The sequence below is a fragment of the Panulirus ornatus genome, chromosome 3 (genome assembly GCF_036320965.1).
Source record: "Panulirus ornatus isolate Po-2019 chromosome 3, ASM3632096v1, whole genome shotgun sequence".
NCBI lineage: Eukaryota > Metazoa > Arthropoda > Malacostraca > Decapoda > Palinuridae > Panulirus > Panulirus ornatus.
This window is the reverse complement of record NC_092226.1, coordinates 41,882,385-41,902,452: the sequence shown is the minus strand read 5'-3', so window position 1 is coordinate 41,902,452 and position 20,068 is coordinate 41,882,385. Positions and strand designations below refer to the sequence as shown.

The 20,068-nt window shown below is 41.7% G+C and overlaps 1 protein-coding gene across 1 annotated transcript in view; it reads left to right on the top strand.

The window, feature by feature from the left end:
• The first annotated feature begins 530 nt into the window (after window positions 1–530).
• flr (actin-interacting protein 1 flr) overlaps window positions 531–20,068 on the top strand; it is a 278,566-nt gene continuing 259,028 nt past the window's right edge. Inside the window, exon 1 of the mRNA XM_071687385.1 lies at window positions 531–667. Coding sequence (XP_071543486.1) covers window positions 652–667 — 16 coding nt within the window. The 5' untranslated portion in view covers window positions 531–651. The remainder of the gene's footprint in view (window positions 668–20,068) is intronic.

Below are 20,068 nucleotides of genomic sequence, written 5' to 3'. Positions count from 1 at the left end.
CTACAGCATTCAATAGTCGATCTTTTTTGGTATGGGCATGCCATAAATTTGAAAAGATAAGTATAGCGATATATGATATATTTTTTAAGATATTCCACATAAGATTATAGGTAGAAATTTTTCTGTGAAAAGCTCCACAACGAAACAAAAGCTCGGTTTGATTTTCCGTGGTGATTTTAGCCATCATTCACTTTGTGTTACCATGATGTATCTCAAGTCACTTTAATACAGATATCAGTTGCAGACTGCAGATAAAATTTAAGGTATTGAGTCTCCTTATATGGTAATGGGCATTAGCTTCAAGGAAGGGGAAAGTGTCGTTCATAGAAAACGAGAGGCATCTTTCCCATTTTCTCTTAAACGTTTCGTGAATCGGAAGTCTATCATGGTTTGTCCGATTTCTTGAAAGAGACGAAAAGATCATAGATCGTCACCATGTCATATCACCTTAGGCATGATTTGAACCACCACCTCATTTATATAGATATATTTTTATATACTGAAAGCATTTATCTTGAAAGGAAAAGCAGTCTAACGCAAAAAACAATGTGAAAATAAACATATGGTGAAGACTGTTCGGACTCCGTTCCGTATATGGTAATGGTGGGCTGGGTGGCGGCGTCTGCTAGTGTGTAAACTACCGGTATCGAGATGTCGTATAGCATCCGTAAGTTCCTGTATTTCATTAAAATTTGGGCATAAACATAATAATTAGTGTTTTTTGTTGGTATCAGAAGAGTGACTTTTGAAGTTGTGGTATATTAAGAGAGCATAGCTTATCATGGGCGGTGTCTGCCTGCCTGAAGTACCTACCTGTGACTGTTGACAGCATCCCTGCCTGGCATGGTACCGGGGAACGAGAATATGTCAGAAGTCTTTACTTATTTTGCCTTAAGGCACAAAATCCAGAGCTAATTTACTGTGGTTGTCGAGGAGATTGCGGGTGCCACTGCTAAGGTGATCATTACAATGAGTCATCCGTGGCAGACAGGATAAGGTGTCACCTGCTGATTGTTATCGGGTCACACTCGTATTCCTTAGTTTGAAATAATCATAAATGATGCTACAAGTATTGCAGGCCACTAGAGAACTAAGATAGTTTCATGCAGTCGTATTCCCTTTGCTGAATTAATAATATTGCAATGTATATATGATTTGGCTTGTACTTCATTTACTTCCCTAAAGAAATTTTTGTTGTAACATTGACAGCAGTAAAGTAGGTTTAAGTAATAGATTTTCCTAATGTGCATAAATCCCATCTCTAAGACTTTTCACGTACATGATAAAACCAGTACTTTAATCATTACCCTACATGCTAAGGTAAGGTTTACAATACAGATAGATGCTCACAATTAGCAAAAATTATACCAAATAATTCCTTACAATGTTTATAATTGATATAGAGTTTGGGATTTTGTCCCAAAAAGCGGGCAGGGCTTTGAAGTAGAGGGAAAATGAATAAAAAAAAAAAAAAAAATATATATATATATATATATATATATATATATATATATATATATATATATATATATATATATATATATATATATATACATTATATTTATTTTTTGTTTATTTTGCTGTGTTGCTGTCTACCGCGTTTGCGATGTAGCGCAAGGAAATAGATGAAAGAAATGGCCCAACCCACCCCCATACACATGTATATACATACACGTCCACACACGCAAATATACATACCCATACATCTCAATGTACACATATATATATATACACACACACAGACATACATATACACACATGCACACAATTCACACAGCCCTTATTCATTCCCATCACCACTTCGCCACACATGGAATAACATCCCCCTCCCCCCCCTCATGTGTGCGAGGTAGCACTAGGAAAAGACAACAAAGGCCCCATTTGTTCACATTCAGTCTCTAGCTGTCATGTATTAATGAACAAAACCACAGCTCCCTTTCCAAATCCAGGCCCCACAGAACTTTCCATGGTTTACCCCAGACGCTTCACATGCCCTGGTTCAATCCATTGACAACACGTCTACCCCGGTATACCACATCGATCCAATTCACTCTATTCCTTGCCCGCCTTTCACCCTCCTGCATGTTCAGGCCTCGATCACTCAAAATCTTTTTCACTCCATCTTTCCACCTCCAATTTGATCTCCCACTTCTCCTCGTTCCCTCGACCTCTAACACACATATCCTCTTGGTCAATCTTTCCTCACTCATTCTCTCCATGTGCCCATACCATTTCAAAACACCCTCTTCTGCTCTCTCAACCACGCTCTTTTTATTTCCACACATCTCTCTTACCCTTACATTACTTACTCGATCAAACCACCTCACACCACATATTGTCCTCAAACATCTCATTTCCAGCACATCCACCCTCCTGCGCACAACTCTATCCATAGCCCACGCCTTGCAACCATACAACATTGTTGGAACCACTATTCCTTCAAACATACCCATTTTTGCTTTCCGAGATAATGTTCTCAACTTCCACACATTCTTCAAGGCTCCCAGGATTTTCGCCCCCTCCCCCACCCTATGATTCACTTCCGCTTCCATGGTTCCATCCGCTGCCAGATCCACTCCCAGATATTTAAAACACTTTACTTCCTCCAGTTTTTCTCCATTCAAACTTACCTCCCAATTGACTTGACCCTCAACCCTACTGTAACTAATAACCTTGCTCTCATTCACATTTACTCTTAACTTTCGTCTTTCACACACTTTACCAAACTCAGTCACCAGCTTCTGCAGTTTCTCACATGAATCAGCCACCAGCGCTGTATCATCAGCGAACAACAACTGACTCACTTCCCAAGCTCTCTAACTTCCCTAACAACCCCATTCATAAACAAATTAAACAACCATGGAGACATCACACACCCCTGCCGCAAACCTACATTCACTGAGAACCAATCACTTTCCTCTCTTCCTACACGTACACATGCCTTACATCCTCGATAAAAACTTTTCACTGCTTCTAACTACTTGCCTCCCACACTGTATATTCTTAGTACCTTCCACAGACCATCTCTATCAACTCTATCATATGCCTTCTTCAGATCCATAAATGCTTCATACAAATCCATTTGCTTTTCTCAGTACTTCTCATACATTCTTCAAAGCAAACACCTGATCCACACATCCTCTACCACTTCTGAAACCACACTGCTCTTCCCCAATCTGATGCTGTGTACATGCCTTCACCCTCTCAATCAATACCCTCCCATATAATTTACCAGGAATACTCAACAAACTTATACCTCTGTAATTTGAGCACACACTCTTATCCCCTTTGCCTTTGTACAATGGCACTATGCAAGCATTCCGCCAATCCTCAGGCACCTCACCATGAATCATACATACATTAAATAACCTTACCAACCAGTCAACAATACAGTCACCCCATTTTTTTGATAAATTCCACTGCAATACCATTCAAACCTGCTGCCTTGCGGCTTTCATCTTCCGCAATGCTTTTACTACCTCTTCTCTGTTTACCAAATCATTTTCCCTAACCCTCTCACTTTGCACACCACCTCGACCAAAACACCCTATATCTGCCACTCTATCATCAAACACGTTCAACAAACCTTCAAAATACTCACTCCATCTCCTTCTCACATCACCACTACTTGCTATCACCTCCCCATTAGCCCCTTCACTGAAGTTCCCATTTGTTTCCTTGTCTTACGCACTTTATTTACCTCCTTCCAAAACATCTTTTTATTCTTCCTAAAATTTAATTATACACTCTAACCCCAACTCTCATTTGCCCTCTTTTTCACCTCTTGCAACTTTCTCTTGACCTCCTGCCTCTTTCTTTTATACGTCTCCCACTCATTTGCATTTTTTCCCAGCAATAATCGTCCAAATGCCTCTCTCTTCTCTTTCACTAATAATCTTACTTCTTCATCCCACCACTCACTACCCTTTCTAATCAACCCACCTCCCATGCTTCTCATGCCACAAGCATCTTTTGTGCAAGCCATCACTGCTTCCCTAAATACATCCCATTCCTCCCCCACTCCCCTTACCTCCTTTGTTCTCACCTTTTTCCATTCTGTACTCAGTCTCTCCTGGTACTTCCTCACACAAGTCTCCTTCCCAAGCTCACTTACTCTCACCACCCTCTTCACCCCAACATTCTCTCTTCTTTTCTGAAAACCCCTACAAATCTTCACCTTTGCCTCCACAAGATAATGATCAGACATCCCTCCAGTTGCACCTCTCAGCACATTAACATCCAAAAGTCTCTCTTTCGCGCGCCTATCAATTAACACGTAATCGAATAACGCTCTCTGGCCATCTCTCCTACTTACGTATACTTATGTATATCTCGCTTTTTAAACCAGGTATTCCCAGTCACCAGTCATTTTTCAGCACGTAAATCTACAAGCTCTTCATTTCCATTTACAACTCTGAACACCCCATGTAATGTATACCAATTATTCCCTCAACTGCCACATTACTGCCACATTACCTTTGCATTCAAATCACCCATCACTATAACCTGGCCTAGTGCATCAAAACCACTAACACACTCATTCAGCTGCTCCCAAAACACTTGCCTCTCATGATCTTTCTTCTCATGCCCAGGTGCATATGCACCAATAATCACCCATCTCTCTCCATCAACTTTCAGTTTTACCCATATTAATCTAGAATTTACCTTCTTACATTCTATCACATACTCCCACAACTCCTGTTTCAGGAGTAGTGCTACTCCTTCCCTTGCTCTTGTCCTCTCACAAACCCCTGACTTTACTCCCTTGACATTCCCGAACCACTCTTCCCCTTTACCCTTGAGCTTCGTTTTACTCAGAGCCAAAACATCCAGGTTCCTTTCCTCAAACATACTACCTATCTCTCCTTTTTTCACATCTTGGTTACATCCGTACACATTTAGACACCCCAATCTGAGCCTTCGAGGAGGATGAGCACTCCCTGCGTGACTCCATCTTCTGTGTCCCCGTTTTGAAAGTTAAAGTACACGGAGGGGAGGGTTTCTAGCCCCCCGCTCCCTTCCCCTTTAGTCACCTTCTACGACACGTGAGGAATGCGTTGGAATTATTCTTTCTCCCCTATTTATTCATTTCATATATTTATTATACTTTGTCGCTGTCTCCCACGTTAGTGAGGTAGCGAAAGGAAACAGATGAAAGAATGGCCCAACCCACCCACATACATATGTATATACATACACATCCACACATGCACATATACATACCTATACATTTCAATGTATACATGTACATAATTCATACATGCTGCCTTTATTCATTCCCATCGCCACCCTGCCACACATGAAAAGACAACCCTCTCCCCCTGCATGTGTGTGAGGTAGTGCCAGGAAAAGACATCAAAGACCACATTTGTTCACACGCAGTCTCTAGCTGTCATGTATAATGTACCGAAACCACAGCTCCCTTTTCACATCCAGGACCCACAAAACTTTCCATAGTTTACCCCAGATGCTTCTTATACCCTGGTTCAATCCATTAACAGCACATCGACCCCGGTATACCACATCATTACAATTCACTCTATTCTTTGCATGCCTTTCACCCTCCTGCATGTTCAGGCCCTGATCGTTCAAAATCTTTTTCACTCCATATTTGAACCTCCAGTTTGGTCTTCCACTTCTCCTCATTCCCTCCACCTCTGACACATATATCCTCTTTGTCAGTCTTTCCTCACTCATTCTCTCCATGTGACCAAACCATTTCAAAAAACCCTCTTTTGCTCTCTCAACCACACTCTTTTTATTACCACACATCTCTTACCCTTTCATTACTTACTCGATCAAACCACCCCACACCAGATATTGTCCTCAAACATCTCATTTCCATCACATCCACCCTCCTCTGCACAACTCTATCTGTAGCCCACACCTAGCAACCATATAACATTGTTGGAACCACTATTCCTTCAAACATTCCCATTTTTGCTTTCCGAGATAATGTTCTCGCCTTCCACACATTTTTCGATGCTCCCAGAACTCCCCCATCCCCCCTTCCCCCACCCTGTGACTCACTTCCGCTTCCATGGTTCCATCCACTGCCAAATCCACTCCCAAATATCTAAAGCACTTCACTTCCTCCAGTTTTCCTCTATTCAAACTTACCTCCAAGTTGGCTTGTCCTTCAACCCTACTGTACCTAATAACCTTGCTCTTATTCACATTTACTCTCAGCATTCTTCTTTCACACACTTTAGCAGACTCAGTCACCAGCTTCTGCAGTTTCTCACCCGAATCAGCCACCAGTGCTGTATCATCAGCGAAGAACAACTAACACACTTCCCAAGCTCTCTCATCCACAGTAGACTGCATATTTGCCTCTCTCTCCAGAACTCTTTCACTCACCTCCCTAGCTACCCCATCCATAAACAAATTAAACAACCATGGAGACATCATGCGCCCCTGCCGCAAACCGACATTTACTGAGTACCGATCACTTTCCTCTCTTCCTACTTGTACACGTGCCTCTAACTGCTTCTAACAACTTGCCTCCCACATCATATATTCTTAATACCTTCCACTGAGCATCTGTATCAACTCTTTCATATGCCTTCTCCAGATCCATAAATGGTACATACAAATCGATTTGCATTTCCAAGTATTTCTCACGTACATTCTTCAATGCAAACACCTGATCCACACATCCTCTACCTTTTCTGAAACCAAACTGCTATTGCCCAATCTGATGCTTTGTACATGCCTTCACCCTCTCAGTCATTACCCCCCATATGATTTGCCAGGAATACTCAACAAACTCTGTAATTTGAGTACCCACCTTTATCCCCCTTACCTTTGTACAATGGCACTATGCATGCATTCACCCAATCCTCAGGCACCTCACCATGAGTCATTTTTTTTTTTTTTTTTTTTCTTTGTCGCTGTCTCCTGCGTTTGCGAGGTAGCGCAAGGAAACAGACGAAAGAAATGGCCCAACCCACCCCCATACACATGTATATACATACATCCACACACGCAAATATACATACCTACACAGCTTTCCATGGTTTACCCCAGATGCTTCATATGCCTTGATTCAATCCACTGACAGCACGTCAAACCCCGGTATACCACATCGCTCCAATTCACTCTATTCCTTGCCCTCCTTTCACCCTCCTGCATGTTCAGGCCCCGATCACACAAAATCTTTTTCACTCCATGAGTCATACATATATTGAATATCCTTACCAATCAGTCAACAACACAGTCACCCCCTTTTTTGATCTATTCCACTGCAATACCATCCAAACCTGCTGCCTTGCCAGCTTTTATCTTTTGCAAAATTTTTACTACCTCTTCTCCATTTACCAAATCATTCTCCATAACCCTCTCACTTCGCACATCATCTTGACCAAAACACCATATATCTGCCACTCTAACATCTAACACATTCAACAAACCTTCAAAATACTCCATCTCCTTCTCACATCACCGCTACTTGTTATCACCTCTCCATTAGCTCCCTTCACCATTGTTCCCATTTGTTCTCTTGTCTTACACACTTTATTTACTTCCCTCCAAAATATCTTTTTATTCTCCCTAAAATTTAATGGTACTCTCTCACCCCAACTCTCATTTGCCCTCTTTTTCACCTCTTGCACCTTTCTCTTGACCTCCTGCCTCTTTCTTTTATACATCTCCCAGTCAGTTGCACTATTTCCTTGCAAAACTCGTCCAAATGCCTCTCTCTTCTCTTTCACTAATAATCTTACTTCTTCCTCCCACCACTCACTACCCTTTCTAATCTGCCCACCTGCAACGCTTCTCATGCCACACACATCTTTTGCGCAAGCCATCACTGCTTCCCTAAATACATGCCATTCCTCCCCCATTCCCCTTACATCCCTTCCTCTCACCTTTTTCCATTCTGCAGTTAGTCTCTGCTGGTACTTCCTCACACAAGACTCCTTCCCAAGCTCACTTATTCTCACCAATCTCTTCACCCCAACATTCTCTCTTCTTTTCGGAAAACCTCTACAAATCTTCACCTTCGCCTCCACAAGATAATGATCAGACATCCCTCCAGTTGCACCTTTCAGCACATTAACATCCAAAAGTCTCTCGTTCACGCGCCTGTCAATTAACACGTAATCCCATAACGCTCTTTGGCGATCTCTTCTACTTACATACGTATACTTATGTATATCTCTCTTTTTAAACCAGGTATTGCAAATCACCAGTCCTTTTTCAGCTCACAAATCTACAAGCTCTTCACCATTTCCATTTACAACACTAAACACCCCATGTACACCAGTTATTCCCTCAACTGCCATATTACTCAACTTTCATCTGTTTCCTTGCGCTCCCTCGCTGACGCGGGGGACAGTGACAAAGTATAATAAAATTTTTGTTGTTCGCTGATGATACAGCGCTGGTGGCTGATTCATGTGAGAAACTGCAGAAGCTGGTGACTGAGTTTGGTAAAGTGTGTGAAAGAAGAAAGTTAAGAGTAAATGTGAATAAGAGCAAGGTTATTAGGTACAGTAGGGTTGAGGATCAAGTCAGTTGGGAGGTAAGTTTGAATGGAGAAAAACTGGAGGAAGTAAAGTGTTTTAGATATCTGGGAGTGGATCTGGCAGCGGATGGAACCATGGAAGCGGAAGTGGATCATAGGGTGGGGGAGGGGGCGAAAATCGTGGGAGCCTTGAAGAATGTGTGGAAGTCGAGAACATTATCTCGGAAAGCAAAAATGGGTATGTTTGAAGGAATAGTGGTTCCATCAATGTTGTATGGTTGCCAGGCGTGGGCTATGGATAGAGTTGTGCGCAGGAGGATGGATGTGCTGGAAATGAGATGTTTGAGGACAATGTGTGGTGTGAGGTGGTTTGATCGAGTAAGTAACGTAAGGGTAAGAGAGATGTGTGGAAATAAAAAGAGCGTGGTTGAGAGAGCAGAAGAGGGTGTTTTGAAATGGTTTGGGCACATGGAGAGATTGAGTGAGGAATGATTGACCAAGAGGATATATGTGTCGGAGGTGGAGGGAACGAGGAGAAGTGGGAGACCAAATTGGAGGTGGAAAGATGGAGTGAAAAAGATTTTGTGTGATCGGGGCCTGGAGGGTGAAAGGAGGGCAAGGAATAGAGTGAATTGGATCGATGTGGTATACCGGGGTTGACGTGCTGTCAGTGGATTGAATCAGGGCATGTGAAGCGTCTGGGGTAAACCATGGTAAGCCGTGTAGGTATGTATATTTGCGTGTGTGGACGTATGTATATACATGTGTATGGGGGTGGGTTGGGCCATTTCTTTCGTCTGTTTCCTTGCGCTGCCTCGCAAACGCGGGAGACAGCGACAAAGCAAAAAAAAAAAAAAAATAGAAAAGCAAATAGATTTGTATGTATCATTTATTGATTTGGAGAAGGCATATGATAGCATTGATAGAGATGCTCTGTGGAAGGTATTAAGATTATATGGTGTGGGAGGCAAGTTGCTGGAAGCATTGAAAAGTTTTTATCGAGGATGTAAGGCATGTGTGCGAGTGGGAAGAGAGGAAAGTGATTGGTTCTCAGAGAATGTCGGTTTGTGGCAGGGGTGCGTGATGTCTCCATGGTTGTTTGATTTGTTTATGGATGGGGTTGTTAGGGAGGTGAATGCAAGAGTTTTGGAGAGAGGAACAAGTAAGCAGTCTGTTGCGGATGAGAGAGCTTGGGAAGTGAGCCAGTTGTTGTTTGCTGCTGATACAACGCTGGTGGCTGATTCGTGTGAAAAACTGCAGAAGCTGGTGACTGAGTTTGGTAAAGTGTGTGAGAGAAGAAAGCTGAGAGTAAATGTGAATAGGAGAAAGGTTCTTAGGTATAGTAGGGTTGAGGGTCAAGTCAATTGGGAGGTAACTTTGAATGGAGAAAAAGTGTAGGAAGTGAAGTGTTTTAGATATCTGGGAGTGGATTTGACAGCGGATGGAACCATAGAAGCATAAGTGAGTCACAGGGTGGGCGAAGGGGTGAAAGTTCTGGGAGCGTTGAAAAATATGTGGAAGGTGAGAACATTATCTCGAAAAGCAAAAATGGGTATGTTTGAAGGAATAGTGGGTCCAACAATATTATAGGGTTGTGAGGCATGGGCTATAGATAGGGATGTGCAGATTAGGGTGGATGTGTTGGAAATGAGATGTTTGCGGACAATATGTGGTGTGAAGTGCTTTGAACGAGTATGTAATGAAAGGGTAAGAGATGTGTGGAAATAAAAAGTGTGGTTGAGAGAACAGAAGAGGGTGTACTGAAATGGCTTGGTCACATGGAAAGAATGAGTGTTAGTGGTGGAGGGAACTAGAAGTGGGAGACCAAATTGGAGGTGGAAGGATGGAGTGAAAAAGATTTTGAGCAATTGGGGCCAGAACATGCAGGAGGAGGGTGAAAGGTGTGCAAAGAATAGAGTGAATTAGAATGATGTGGTATACCAGGATCGACATGCTGTCAGTGGATTGAACCAGGGCATTTTTAAAGCAAATTGGGGTTTAACCCCTGGGAAAGGGTTTTTTGGGGCCCCCATTAGAAAGGGACAAAGGTTTCTGTACATTATACATGACAATAGAGGGTGGTGGGGGAACGGTTTGGGCCTTTTTTTGTCTTTTTTCCCAGCACTACCCTCCGGTGCGTTTTGGGGGGGGGTGGTTGTCCTTTCATGTTTTGGTGGGGGTGGTGACAGGAAAAGAATAGAGGCAGACAGTTTTAATTATGTAAATGGTATTATGTTTTGGAATTTTTATATATATGATACGTTTTAAATTTTTAGGTATGGGATATTTTCCGGGTGGGCCCTGTATGTATATACCTGTGTAGGGGGTGTGTTGGACCATTTTTACGTCTGTTTCCTTTCCGGCTACCCCACTAAACCGGAAGACGCGACAAACTGTTTAAAAAAGGGTAGGGAAAAATAAATAAAATTAAATTTTTTAAACTAATTTTACTTTTTCCCCTATCTACCGGGAAAAGCGAGGTTTTTTGCAAAAACAGACGAAAAGAATGGCCCCCCAAACCCAAACCCCCATACACATACATACCCATCCACACTGCACATATACATTTTTTTTTTTTTTTTTTTTTTTTTTTTTTTTTTTTTCTTTGTCCCCGACCCCGTTTTTTCCCCCCCCTTGGGCAAAGGAGGGGAAAAGACAAAAAAGGCCCAACCCCATTCAGTAATTTGTTATAACACCGGAAACCAAATTTTACCCTAACCTACAAAGTTTCCCCCCTTATTTACCCCAGAGTTCCCCTTGGCCCCCCTTCAATCCAATTTACGAAGTCAACCCCCGTATACCCCATCGTTTCCCAAATTTACTTTTTATTCCGGGCCTTTTCCCTCCTGCTGTTCAGGCCCCAACCCAAAATCTTTTCCCCCCATCTTTCCACCTCCAATTTGGTTCCCCTTTTTCCTCGTTCCCTCCCCCCTTTGACACATTTTAAAACCTCTTTTTTAAAACTTTTCCCCACTCATTCTTCCATGGCCCCAAACCCTTTCAAAAAAAACCCTCTTTTGCTTTTCTCAACCACCTTTTTTATTTCCCCCACTTTCTCCACCCCTTTTTTTAAACTTTCGCTCAAACCCCCCATCACCACCCCAAATTTTCCCCAAAAATTTTTCATTCCCCCACATTTCCCCCCTCCACAACTCTACCATACCCCCCCCCCAACCAAAACATTTTTGGAAACTATTCTTCAAAAATAACCCTTTTTTCTTTCCCGGGGAATTTTTCCATTCCACACATTTTTTAAACCTTTCCCCAAAATTTTTGCCCCCCCCCACCCTTTTTTATCCCTTCCGCTTCCCTGGGGTTCCCCTCCCCCCTACATTTCCAAAATCCCCAAATAATTTTTAAAAAAACACTTTTACTTCCTTTTTCCAAAACCTTCCTTCCCCCCCCTTCAAAAATTACCTCCCAAATTTCTTTCCCCACAAAAAACCCCCTGTACCTAATAAAACCCTTTCTTTATTTTTATTTACTCTTACCCTTTTTTCTTCACACACTTATACCAAACTCAGTTCACCAGCTTCTGCAGTATCTCCAACCCAAATCTTCCACTCAGCACGTATCATCAGTGAACAACAACTGACTCACTTCCCAAGCCTTCTCATCCATAACAGACTGCTACTTGCCCCTCTCTCCAAAACTCTTGCATTCACCTCCCTAAGAACCCCATCCATAAACAAGCTAAACAGACATGGAGACATCACGCACCCCTGCCGCAAACCGACATTCTCTGAGAACCAATCACTTCCCTCTCTTCCTTCTAGTACACATGCCTTACATCCTCGATAAAAACTTTTCACTGCTTCCAGCAACTTGCCTCCCACACCATTTACTCTTAATATCTTCTCCAGATCCATAAATGCTACATACAAATTCATTTGTATTTCTTAAGTATTTCTCACATACATTCTTGAAAGCAAACAGCTATTCCACATGTTCTCTACCACTTCTGAAACCACACTGCTCTTCCCCAATCTGATTTTCTGTACATGCCTTGACCCTCTCAATCAATACTCGCCTATATAATTTTCCAGGAATACTCCACAAACTTATACCACTGTAATTTAAACACTCACCTTTATCCCCTTTGCCTTTGTACAATGGCACTATGCATGCATTCTGCCAATCCTCAGGCACTTCACCATGAGCTATACATACATTGAATATCCTCACCAATCAGTCAACAACACAGTCACCCCCTTTTTTAGTAAATTCCACTGCAATACCATCCAAACCCGCCACCTTGCTGGCTTTCATCTTCCGCAAAGCTTTCACTACGTCTTCTCTGTTTTCCAAATCATTCTCCCTGACCCTCTCACTTCCCACACCACCTCGACCAAAACACCCTATATCTGCCACTCTTATCATCTCCCACATTCAACAAACCTTCAAAATACTTACTCCATCTCCTTCTCACATCACCACTACTTGTTATTACCTCCTCATTAACCCCCCTTGCCAATGTTCCTATTTTATTTCTCTTGTCTTATGCACTATATTTACCTCCTTCCAAAACACCTTTTTATTCTCCCTAAAATTTAATGATAAACTCTCACCCCAACTCTCATTTCCCTCTTTTTCACCTTTTGCCCCTTTCTTTATGACCTCCTGCCTCTTTCTTTTATACCTCTCCCAGTCATTTGCACTAGTTCCCTGCAAAAATCGTCCAAATGCCTCTCTCTTCTCTTTCACTAATAATCTTACTTCTTCATCCCACCACTCACTACCCATTCTAATCTGCCCACCTCCCACGCTTCTCATGCCTCAAGCATCTTTTGCATAAGCCATCACTGCTTCCCTAAATACATCCCATTCCTCCCACCACTCCCTTTTACGTCCTTTGCTCTCATCTTTTTCCGTTCTGCACTCAATCTTTCCTGGTACTTCCTCGCACAAGTCTCCTTCCCAAGCTTACTTACTTTCACCACTCTCTTCACCCCAACATTCTCTCCTCTTTTCTGAAAACCTTTACAAATCTTCTCCTTCGCTTCCACAAGATAATGATCAGACTTCCCTCCATATGTCCCTCTCAGCACATTAACATCCAAAAGTCTCTCACACGCCTATCAATTAACACACAATCCCATAACACTCTCTGGCCATCTCTCCTACTTACGTACATATACTTATGTATATCTCTTTTTAAACCAGGTATTCCCAATCACCAGTCCTTTTTCAGCACACAAATCTATAAGCTCTTCACTATTTCCGTTTATAACACTGAACACCCTATGTACACCAATTATTCCCTTGACTGCCACATAACTCATCTTTGCATTCATATCAGCCATCACTATAACCCGGTCTCGTGCATCAAAACCACTAACACACTCATTCAGCTGCTCCCAAAACACTTGCCTCTCATGATCTTTCTTCTCATGCCCAGGTGCATAGGCCCCAATAATCACACTACTCTTCCCCCAATCTGGTGCTCTTTACATGTTTTTACCCTCTCAACAAATACCCTCCCATTTAATTCCCCAGGAATACCTAACAGACTTATACATATGTAATTTGAACATTCACCTTTATCCCCTTTGCCTTTGTACAGTAGCACTATGCATGCATTCTGCCAACCCTCAGGCACTTCACCATGAACCACATCTACATTGAATATCCTTACCAACCAGTCAACAACACAGTCACACATTTTTTTTTAATGAATTCCACTGCAATACCATCCAAATCCACTGCCTTGCTGGCTTTCATCTTCTGCAGAGCTTTCAGTTTCTCTTTTCTGTTTACCAAACCATTCCCCCTGACCCTCTCACTTCACACACCACCTCGACTAAAAGACCTTATATCTGCCACTCTGTCATAAGACACACTCAACAAACCTTCAAAATATTCACTTGCATCTCTTTCTCACTTCACCACTACTTGTTATTACGTACCCATTTGCCCCCTTCACCAATGCTGCCATTTGTTCTCTTAAGTACTTTATTTACCTCCTTCCAATGCATCTTTTTATTCTCCCTAAAACTGAATTATGCTCTCTCACCCCGACTCTCATTTGCCCTCTTTTTCACCTCTTACACCTTTCTCTTGACCTCCAGATACTTTCTTTTATACATTTCCCAGTCATTTGCACTACTTCCTTGCAAACGTCATCCAAATGCCTCTCACTCATCTTTCACTAATAATCTTACTTTCTTCATCCCACCCCTCACTACCCTTTCTAATCTCCCTTGTTTCTCATGCCACATGCATGTTTTGTGCAAGCCATCACTGCTTCCCTAAATACATCTCATTCCTCCTCCACTCCCCTTACACCATTTGCTCTCACCTTTTGCCATTCTGCACTCGATCTTTCCTTTTACTTCCTCACGTAAGGCTCCTTTCCATGCTTACTTACTCTCACCACTGTCTTCTCCCCAAAATTCTCTCTTCTTTTCTGGAAACCTCTACAAATCTTCACCTTTGCCTCCAGCACAGGCCCCTCTCAGCACATTGACATCCAAAAGTCTCTCTTTTACATGCTTATCAATTATCACTTAATCCAATAACACCCTCTGGCCATCTCTCCTACTCACATACGTATACTAATGTATATCTTTCTTTTTAAGCCAGGTATTCCCAATCACCTGTCCTTTTTCAGCACACTAATCCACACGCTCTTCACCATTTCCATTCACAACACTGAACACCCCATGCACACCAATTATACCGTCAACTGCCACATTACTCACCTTTGCATTCAAATCACCCATCACTATAACCCGGTCTTGTGCATCAAAGCTGCTAACACACTCACTCAGCTGCTTCCTAAACACTTGCCTCTCATGATCTTTCTTCTCATGCCCAGGTGCACAGGCACCAATAATCACCCATCTCTCTCCATCCACTTTCAGTTTTACCCATATCAATCTAGAGTTTACTTTCTTACACTCTATCACACATATCTACAACTGCTTTAGGAGGTGTGCAACTCCTTCCTTTGCTCTTCCCTAACTTTACTCCCAAGACATTCTCAAACCACTCATCCCCTTTACCCTTGAGCTTTGTTTCACTCAGAGCCAAAACATCCAGGTTCCTTTCCTCAAACATACTACCTATCTCTCCTTTTTCTCATCTTGGTTACATCCACACACATTCAGACACCCCAATCTGAGCCTTTGAGTATGATGAACACTCCCCGCATGACTCCTCCTTCTGTTTCCCCTTTTAGAAATTTGAATACACCACATATTTTCCTCAAACTTTTCATTTCCAATACATCCACCCTCTTCCGTACAACCCTATCAATAGCCTATGCCTTGCAATGACATAATATTGTTGGAACTACTATTCCTTCAAACATACCTATCTGGGAGTGGATCTGTCAGCGGATGGAACCATGGAAGCGGAAGTGGATCATAGGGTGGGGGAGGGGGCGAAAATTTTGGGAGCCTTGAAAAATGTGTGGAAGTCGAGAACATTATCCCGGAAAGCAAAAATGGGTATGTTTGAAGGAATAGTAGTTCCAACAATGTTGTATGGTTGCGAGGCGTGGGATATGGATAGAGTTGTGCGCAGGAGGATGGATGTGCTGGAAATGAGATGTTTGAGGGCAATGTGTGGTGTGAGGTGGTTTGATCGAGTAAGTAACGTAAGGGTAAGAGAGGTGTGTGGAAATAAAAAGAGCGTGGTTGAGAGAGCAGAAGAGGGTGTTTTGAAATGGTTTGGGCACATGGAGAGAATGAGTGAGGAAAGATTGACCAAGAGGATATATGTGTCGGAGGTGGAGGGAACGAGGAGAAGAGGGAGACCAAATTGGAGGTGGAAAGATGGAGTGAAAAGGATTTTGTGTGATTGGGGCCTGAACATGCAGGAGGGTGAAAAGAGGGCAAGGAATAGAGTGAATTGGAGCGATGTGGTATACAGGGGTTGACGTGCTGTCAGTGGATTGAATCAAGGCATGTGAAGCGTCCGGGGTAAACCATGGAAAGCTGTGTAGGTATGTATATTTGCGTGTGTGGACGTGTGTATGTACATGTGTATGGGGGGGGTTGGGCCATTTCTTTCGTCTGTTTCCTTGCGCTACCTCGCAAACGCGGGAGACAGCGACAAAGTATAAAAAAAAAAAAAAAAAAAAAAAATACCTACATTCACACTCTGAGATAACATTTTCTATTTCCATACATTTTTCATCACTCCCATAACATATGCCCTCTCCCCCACCCTATGACTTGCCTCCACTTCCATGGTTCCATTCACTGCTAAGTCCACTCCCAGATATCCAAAACACTTCACTTCCTCCAATTTTTCTCCATTCAAACTCACATCCCAACTAACTTGTCCCTCAACACATCTGAACCTGATAACCTTGCTCTTATTCACTTTTACTATCAACGTTCTCCTTTCTCACCTTTTTCCAAAATCAGTCACCAACTTCTGCAGTTTTTCACTCGAATTAGCCTGCATTGCTGTATCATCAGCAAACAACAACTGACTTACTTCCCAAGCCCTCTCATCCCCAATTGATTACATACTTGCCCCTCTCTCCAAAACTATTGCATTTACCTCCCTAACCACCCCATCCATAAAGAAATTAAACAACCATGGTGACATTTACACCCCTGCCACAGACCAGCCTTTACTGGGAGTAAATCACTCTCTTCTCTTCCAATTCGTACACATGCTTTACACCCTTGATAGAAGCTTCTTACTGCTTCTAGCAGGTTATCTCCCATATCATATACTCTTAATACCTTCCACAGAGCATCTCTTATCAACTCTTATCATATCCCTTCTCTAGATCCATAAATGCCAGATACAAATCCATCTGTTTCTCTAAGTATTTCTCTCACACATTCTTCAAAGCAAATACCTGATCCATACATCTTCTACCACTTCTGAAACCACTCTGCTCCTCCGCAATCTGATGCTCTGTACATGCCTTCTCACTCTGTCAGTACTCTCCCATACAGTTTTCCAGGTATACTCAACAAACTTATGTCTCTGTAGTTTGAACACACCTTCATCCCCATTGCCTTTGTACAATGGCACTATACATGCATTACACCAGTCCTCAGGCACTTCACCATGGTCCATATGTACATTCAATATTTTTACCAATAAGGTCACCCCCTTGCCATATTTCATCTTCCACAAAGCTTTCACCACCTCTTCTCTCTTCATCAAACCACTCTCCCTGACACTCTCACTTCACAAACATCTTCTCACTCCATCACTTCCTATTATCACTTCCCCACTTGCTCACAACACCGATGTTCCCATTTGTTCTCTTGTTTCTCATATTATTTACCTCTTTGCAAAATACCTTTTTATTCTCCTTAAAGTTTATTGATACCCTCTCACCCCAACTTATTTGCCCTCCTTTTGAACCTTTGCACCTTCCTCTTGACCTCCTGCTGCTTTCTGTTATACTTCTCCCAGTCATTTGCACTCCTTCCTTGTCAGTACCATCCTAATGCCTCTCTTTTCTCTTTCACCAGCAACTTTACTTCTTCATCACGCCACTCACTATCATTTCCAATCTGCCCACCTCCCACCTTTCTCATGCCACATGCATCTCTTGCACATGCCATCACTGCTTCCCTAGATACCTCCCATTCCTTATCCACTCCCCTCACTTCATTTGCTCTCACATTTTGCCATTCTACACTCACTCACATGGTACTTTTTCATCCAAGTCTCCTTTCCAAGCTCCTTTACTCTCACCACTCTTCTCCCAACATTCTCTACTCTTTTTAGAAAACTTCTGCAAATCTTCAACTTCGCCTCCACAAGATAGTGATCAGACATCCCACTATCTGCCCCTCTCAGCACATTTGCATCCAAAAGTTTCTCTTTTACATGACTATCATTTAATACGTAATTTAATGTTGCCCTTTAACCATCTCATCTACTCACGCACGTATTTTTACATATGTCTCTTTTTAAACCAGGTATTCCCAATCATTTGTCTTTTTTCAGGACAGAAATCCACAAGCTCTTTACCATTTCCATTCACAGCACTGATTACCCCATACACACTAATTGTGCCCTCAACTGCCACATTACCCACCTTTGCATTCAAATCTCCCATCACTAATCCCTGGTCTCGTAATCTAACATTACTGGCTCACTCACTCAGCTGCTTCCGAAACACTTGCCTCTCATGATCTTCCTTCTCATGACCAGGTTCATAAACACCAATAATCACCCATCTCTTGCCATCCACTTTCAGTTTTACCCACATCAGTCTAGAATTTCCCTCCTTACAATCTATCACACACTCCTACAACTCCTGCTTCTTTAGCTTTACTCCCATGAGGTTTCCAAACCATTCCTCCCCTTTACCCTTGAGCTGTGTTTCACTTAGAGCCAGAACGTACAGGTTTCTTTCCTGAAACATACTACCTGTCTCTCCTTTCTTATCTGAGTTACTTCCACATATATTCAGACACTCCAATCTGAGCCTTCAAGGATGATGAGCTCTCTCCACGTGACTCATGTTTCCTCTTTTAGAAATTAAAATACCAGAAGGGGAGGGTTTCCAGCCGGCTTCTGCCCTCTTTAGTCGCCTTCTACAATGCGGGGTTTCTGGAGGTAGAATTCTTTCTCCCCTACCTCATTTTATGGTACAATTTTAAAAGAAAAAAAATTTTAGGCTAAAAAAATTCCCCAAGCCTTCAACTTTTGGTATTTTCTTAAGGTAGTAGATTTGCTTGAATAGCTCATTATAAGGATTATTTTTCATGCTGAAAACGATTCTGTGGTTAAAATTGTTTGGAAGTCAATAAGACGTATAATTGATTATGGGATTACATTTTACAAAGATTGTCTCATTATTTGGTTTGTATTTATTGGTCGTTGTCAGCTAGGAGAAACAATATGAGATTTTTCTTTAATTATTTCAGGTATAGAAGCATTTGTTACGATTTTAAAAGGAAAAGTTTTAGACCAAAAAAAATCCATGTACTGTTTCCTGCAATTTTTGGTATTTTTCATATGATGATAGATTTGCTTAAATTCCTCAGTATAAGGACCATTTTTCATGCTGAATATGAATATTGGTTAAGATTTTGCTTGTTTGACATTAGGCCTTGTGATTATGTGGTAGCATTTTACTGAGACTGTTTTATAATTTGCTTCATGTTTATTGGGCATATGTTGTCTAAGGGAAGCATTTTGATATATACTCTGTGAGTATTTCATGATGGTATATTACGGTTTTAAAAGTAAAAAGTTTTTTGGGCTGAAAAATCCTCTGAACCATTACTTGCAGTTTTTGATATTTTTCTTAGAGGGTAATAGATTTGCTTGAAAATGTCAGTAAAAGGATTTTTTATCATGCTGAACATGGATGTAGGGTTCAAATATTGTTGAGGGGTCATTAAGGCCTGTTATTTAATGCTTACCTTTAAAAAGATTGTCTTATTATCTGCCTCATATTTATTGGGTATGCATTTGATTTAGTGAAGCATTTTGAGATATTTTCTGTTGTTATTTTGAGTATAGAATATTCCATTGTTATATTACAGTTTTAAAGTTTTTTTTTGTAAAAAGAATCCCCTGAAATGTTTTTTTACCTGCAGTTTTGATAATTTTTTGTTAGGTAATAAATTTTCTTGAAAATCTCAGTGTAAGGACTATTTTTAATGC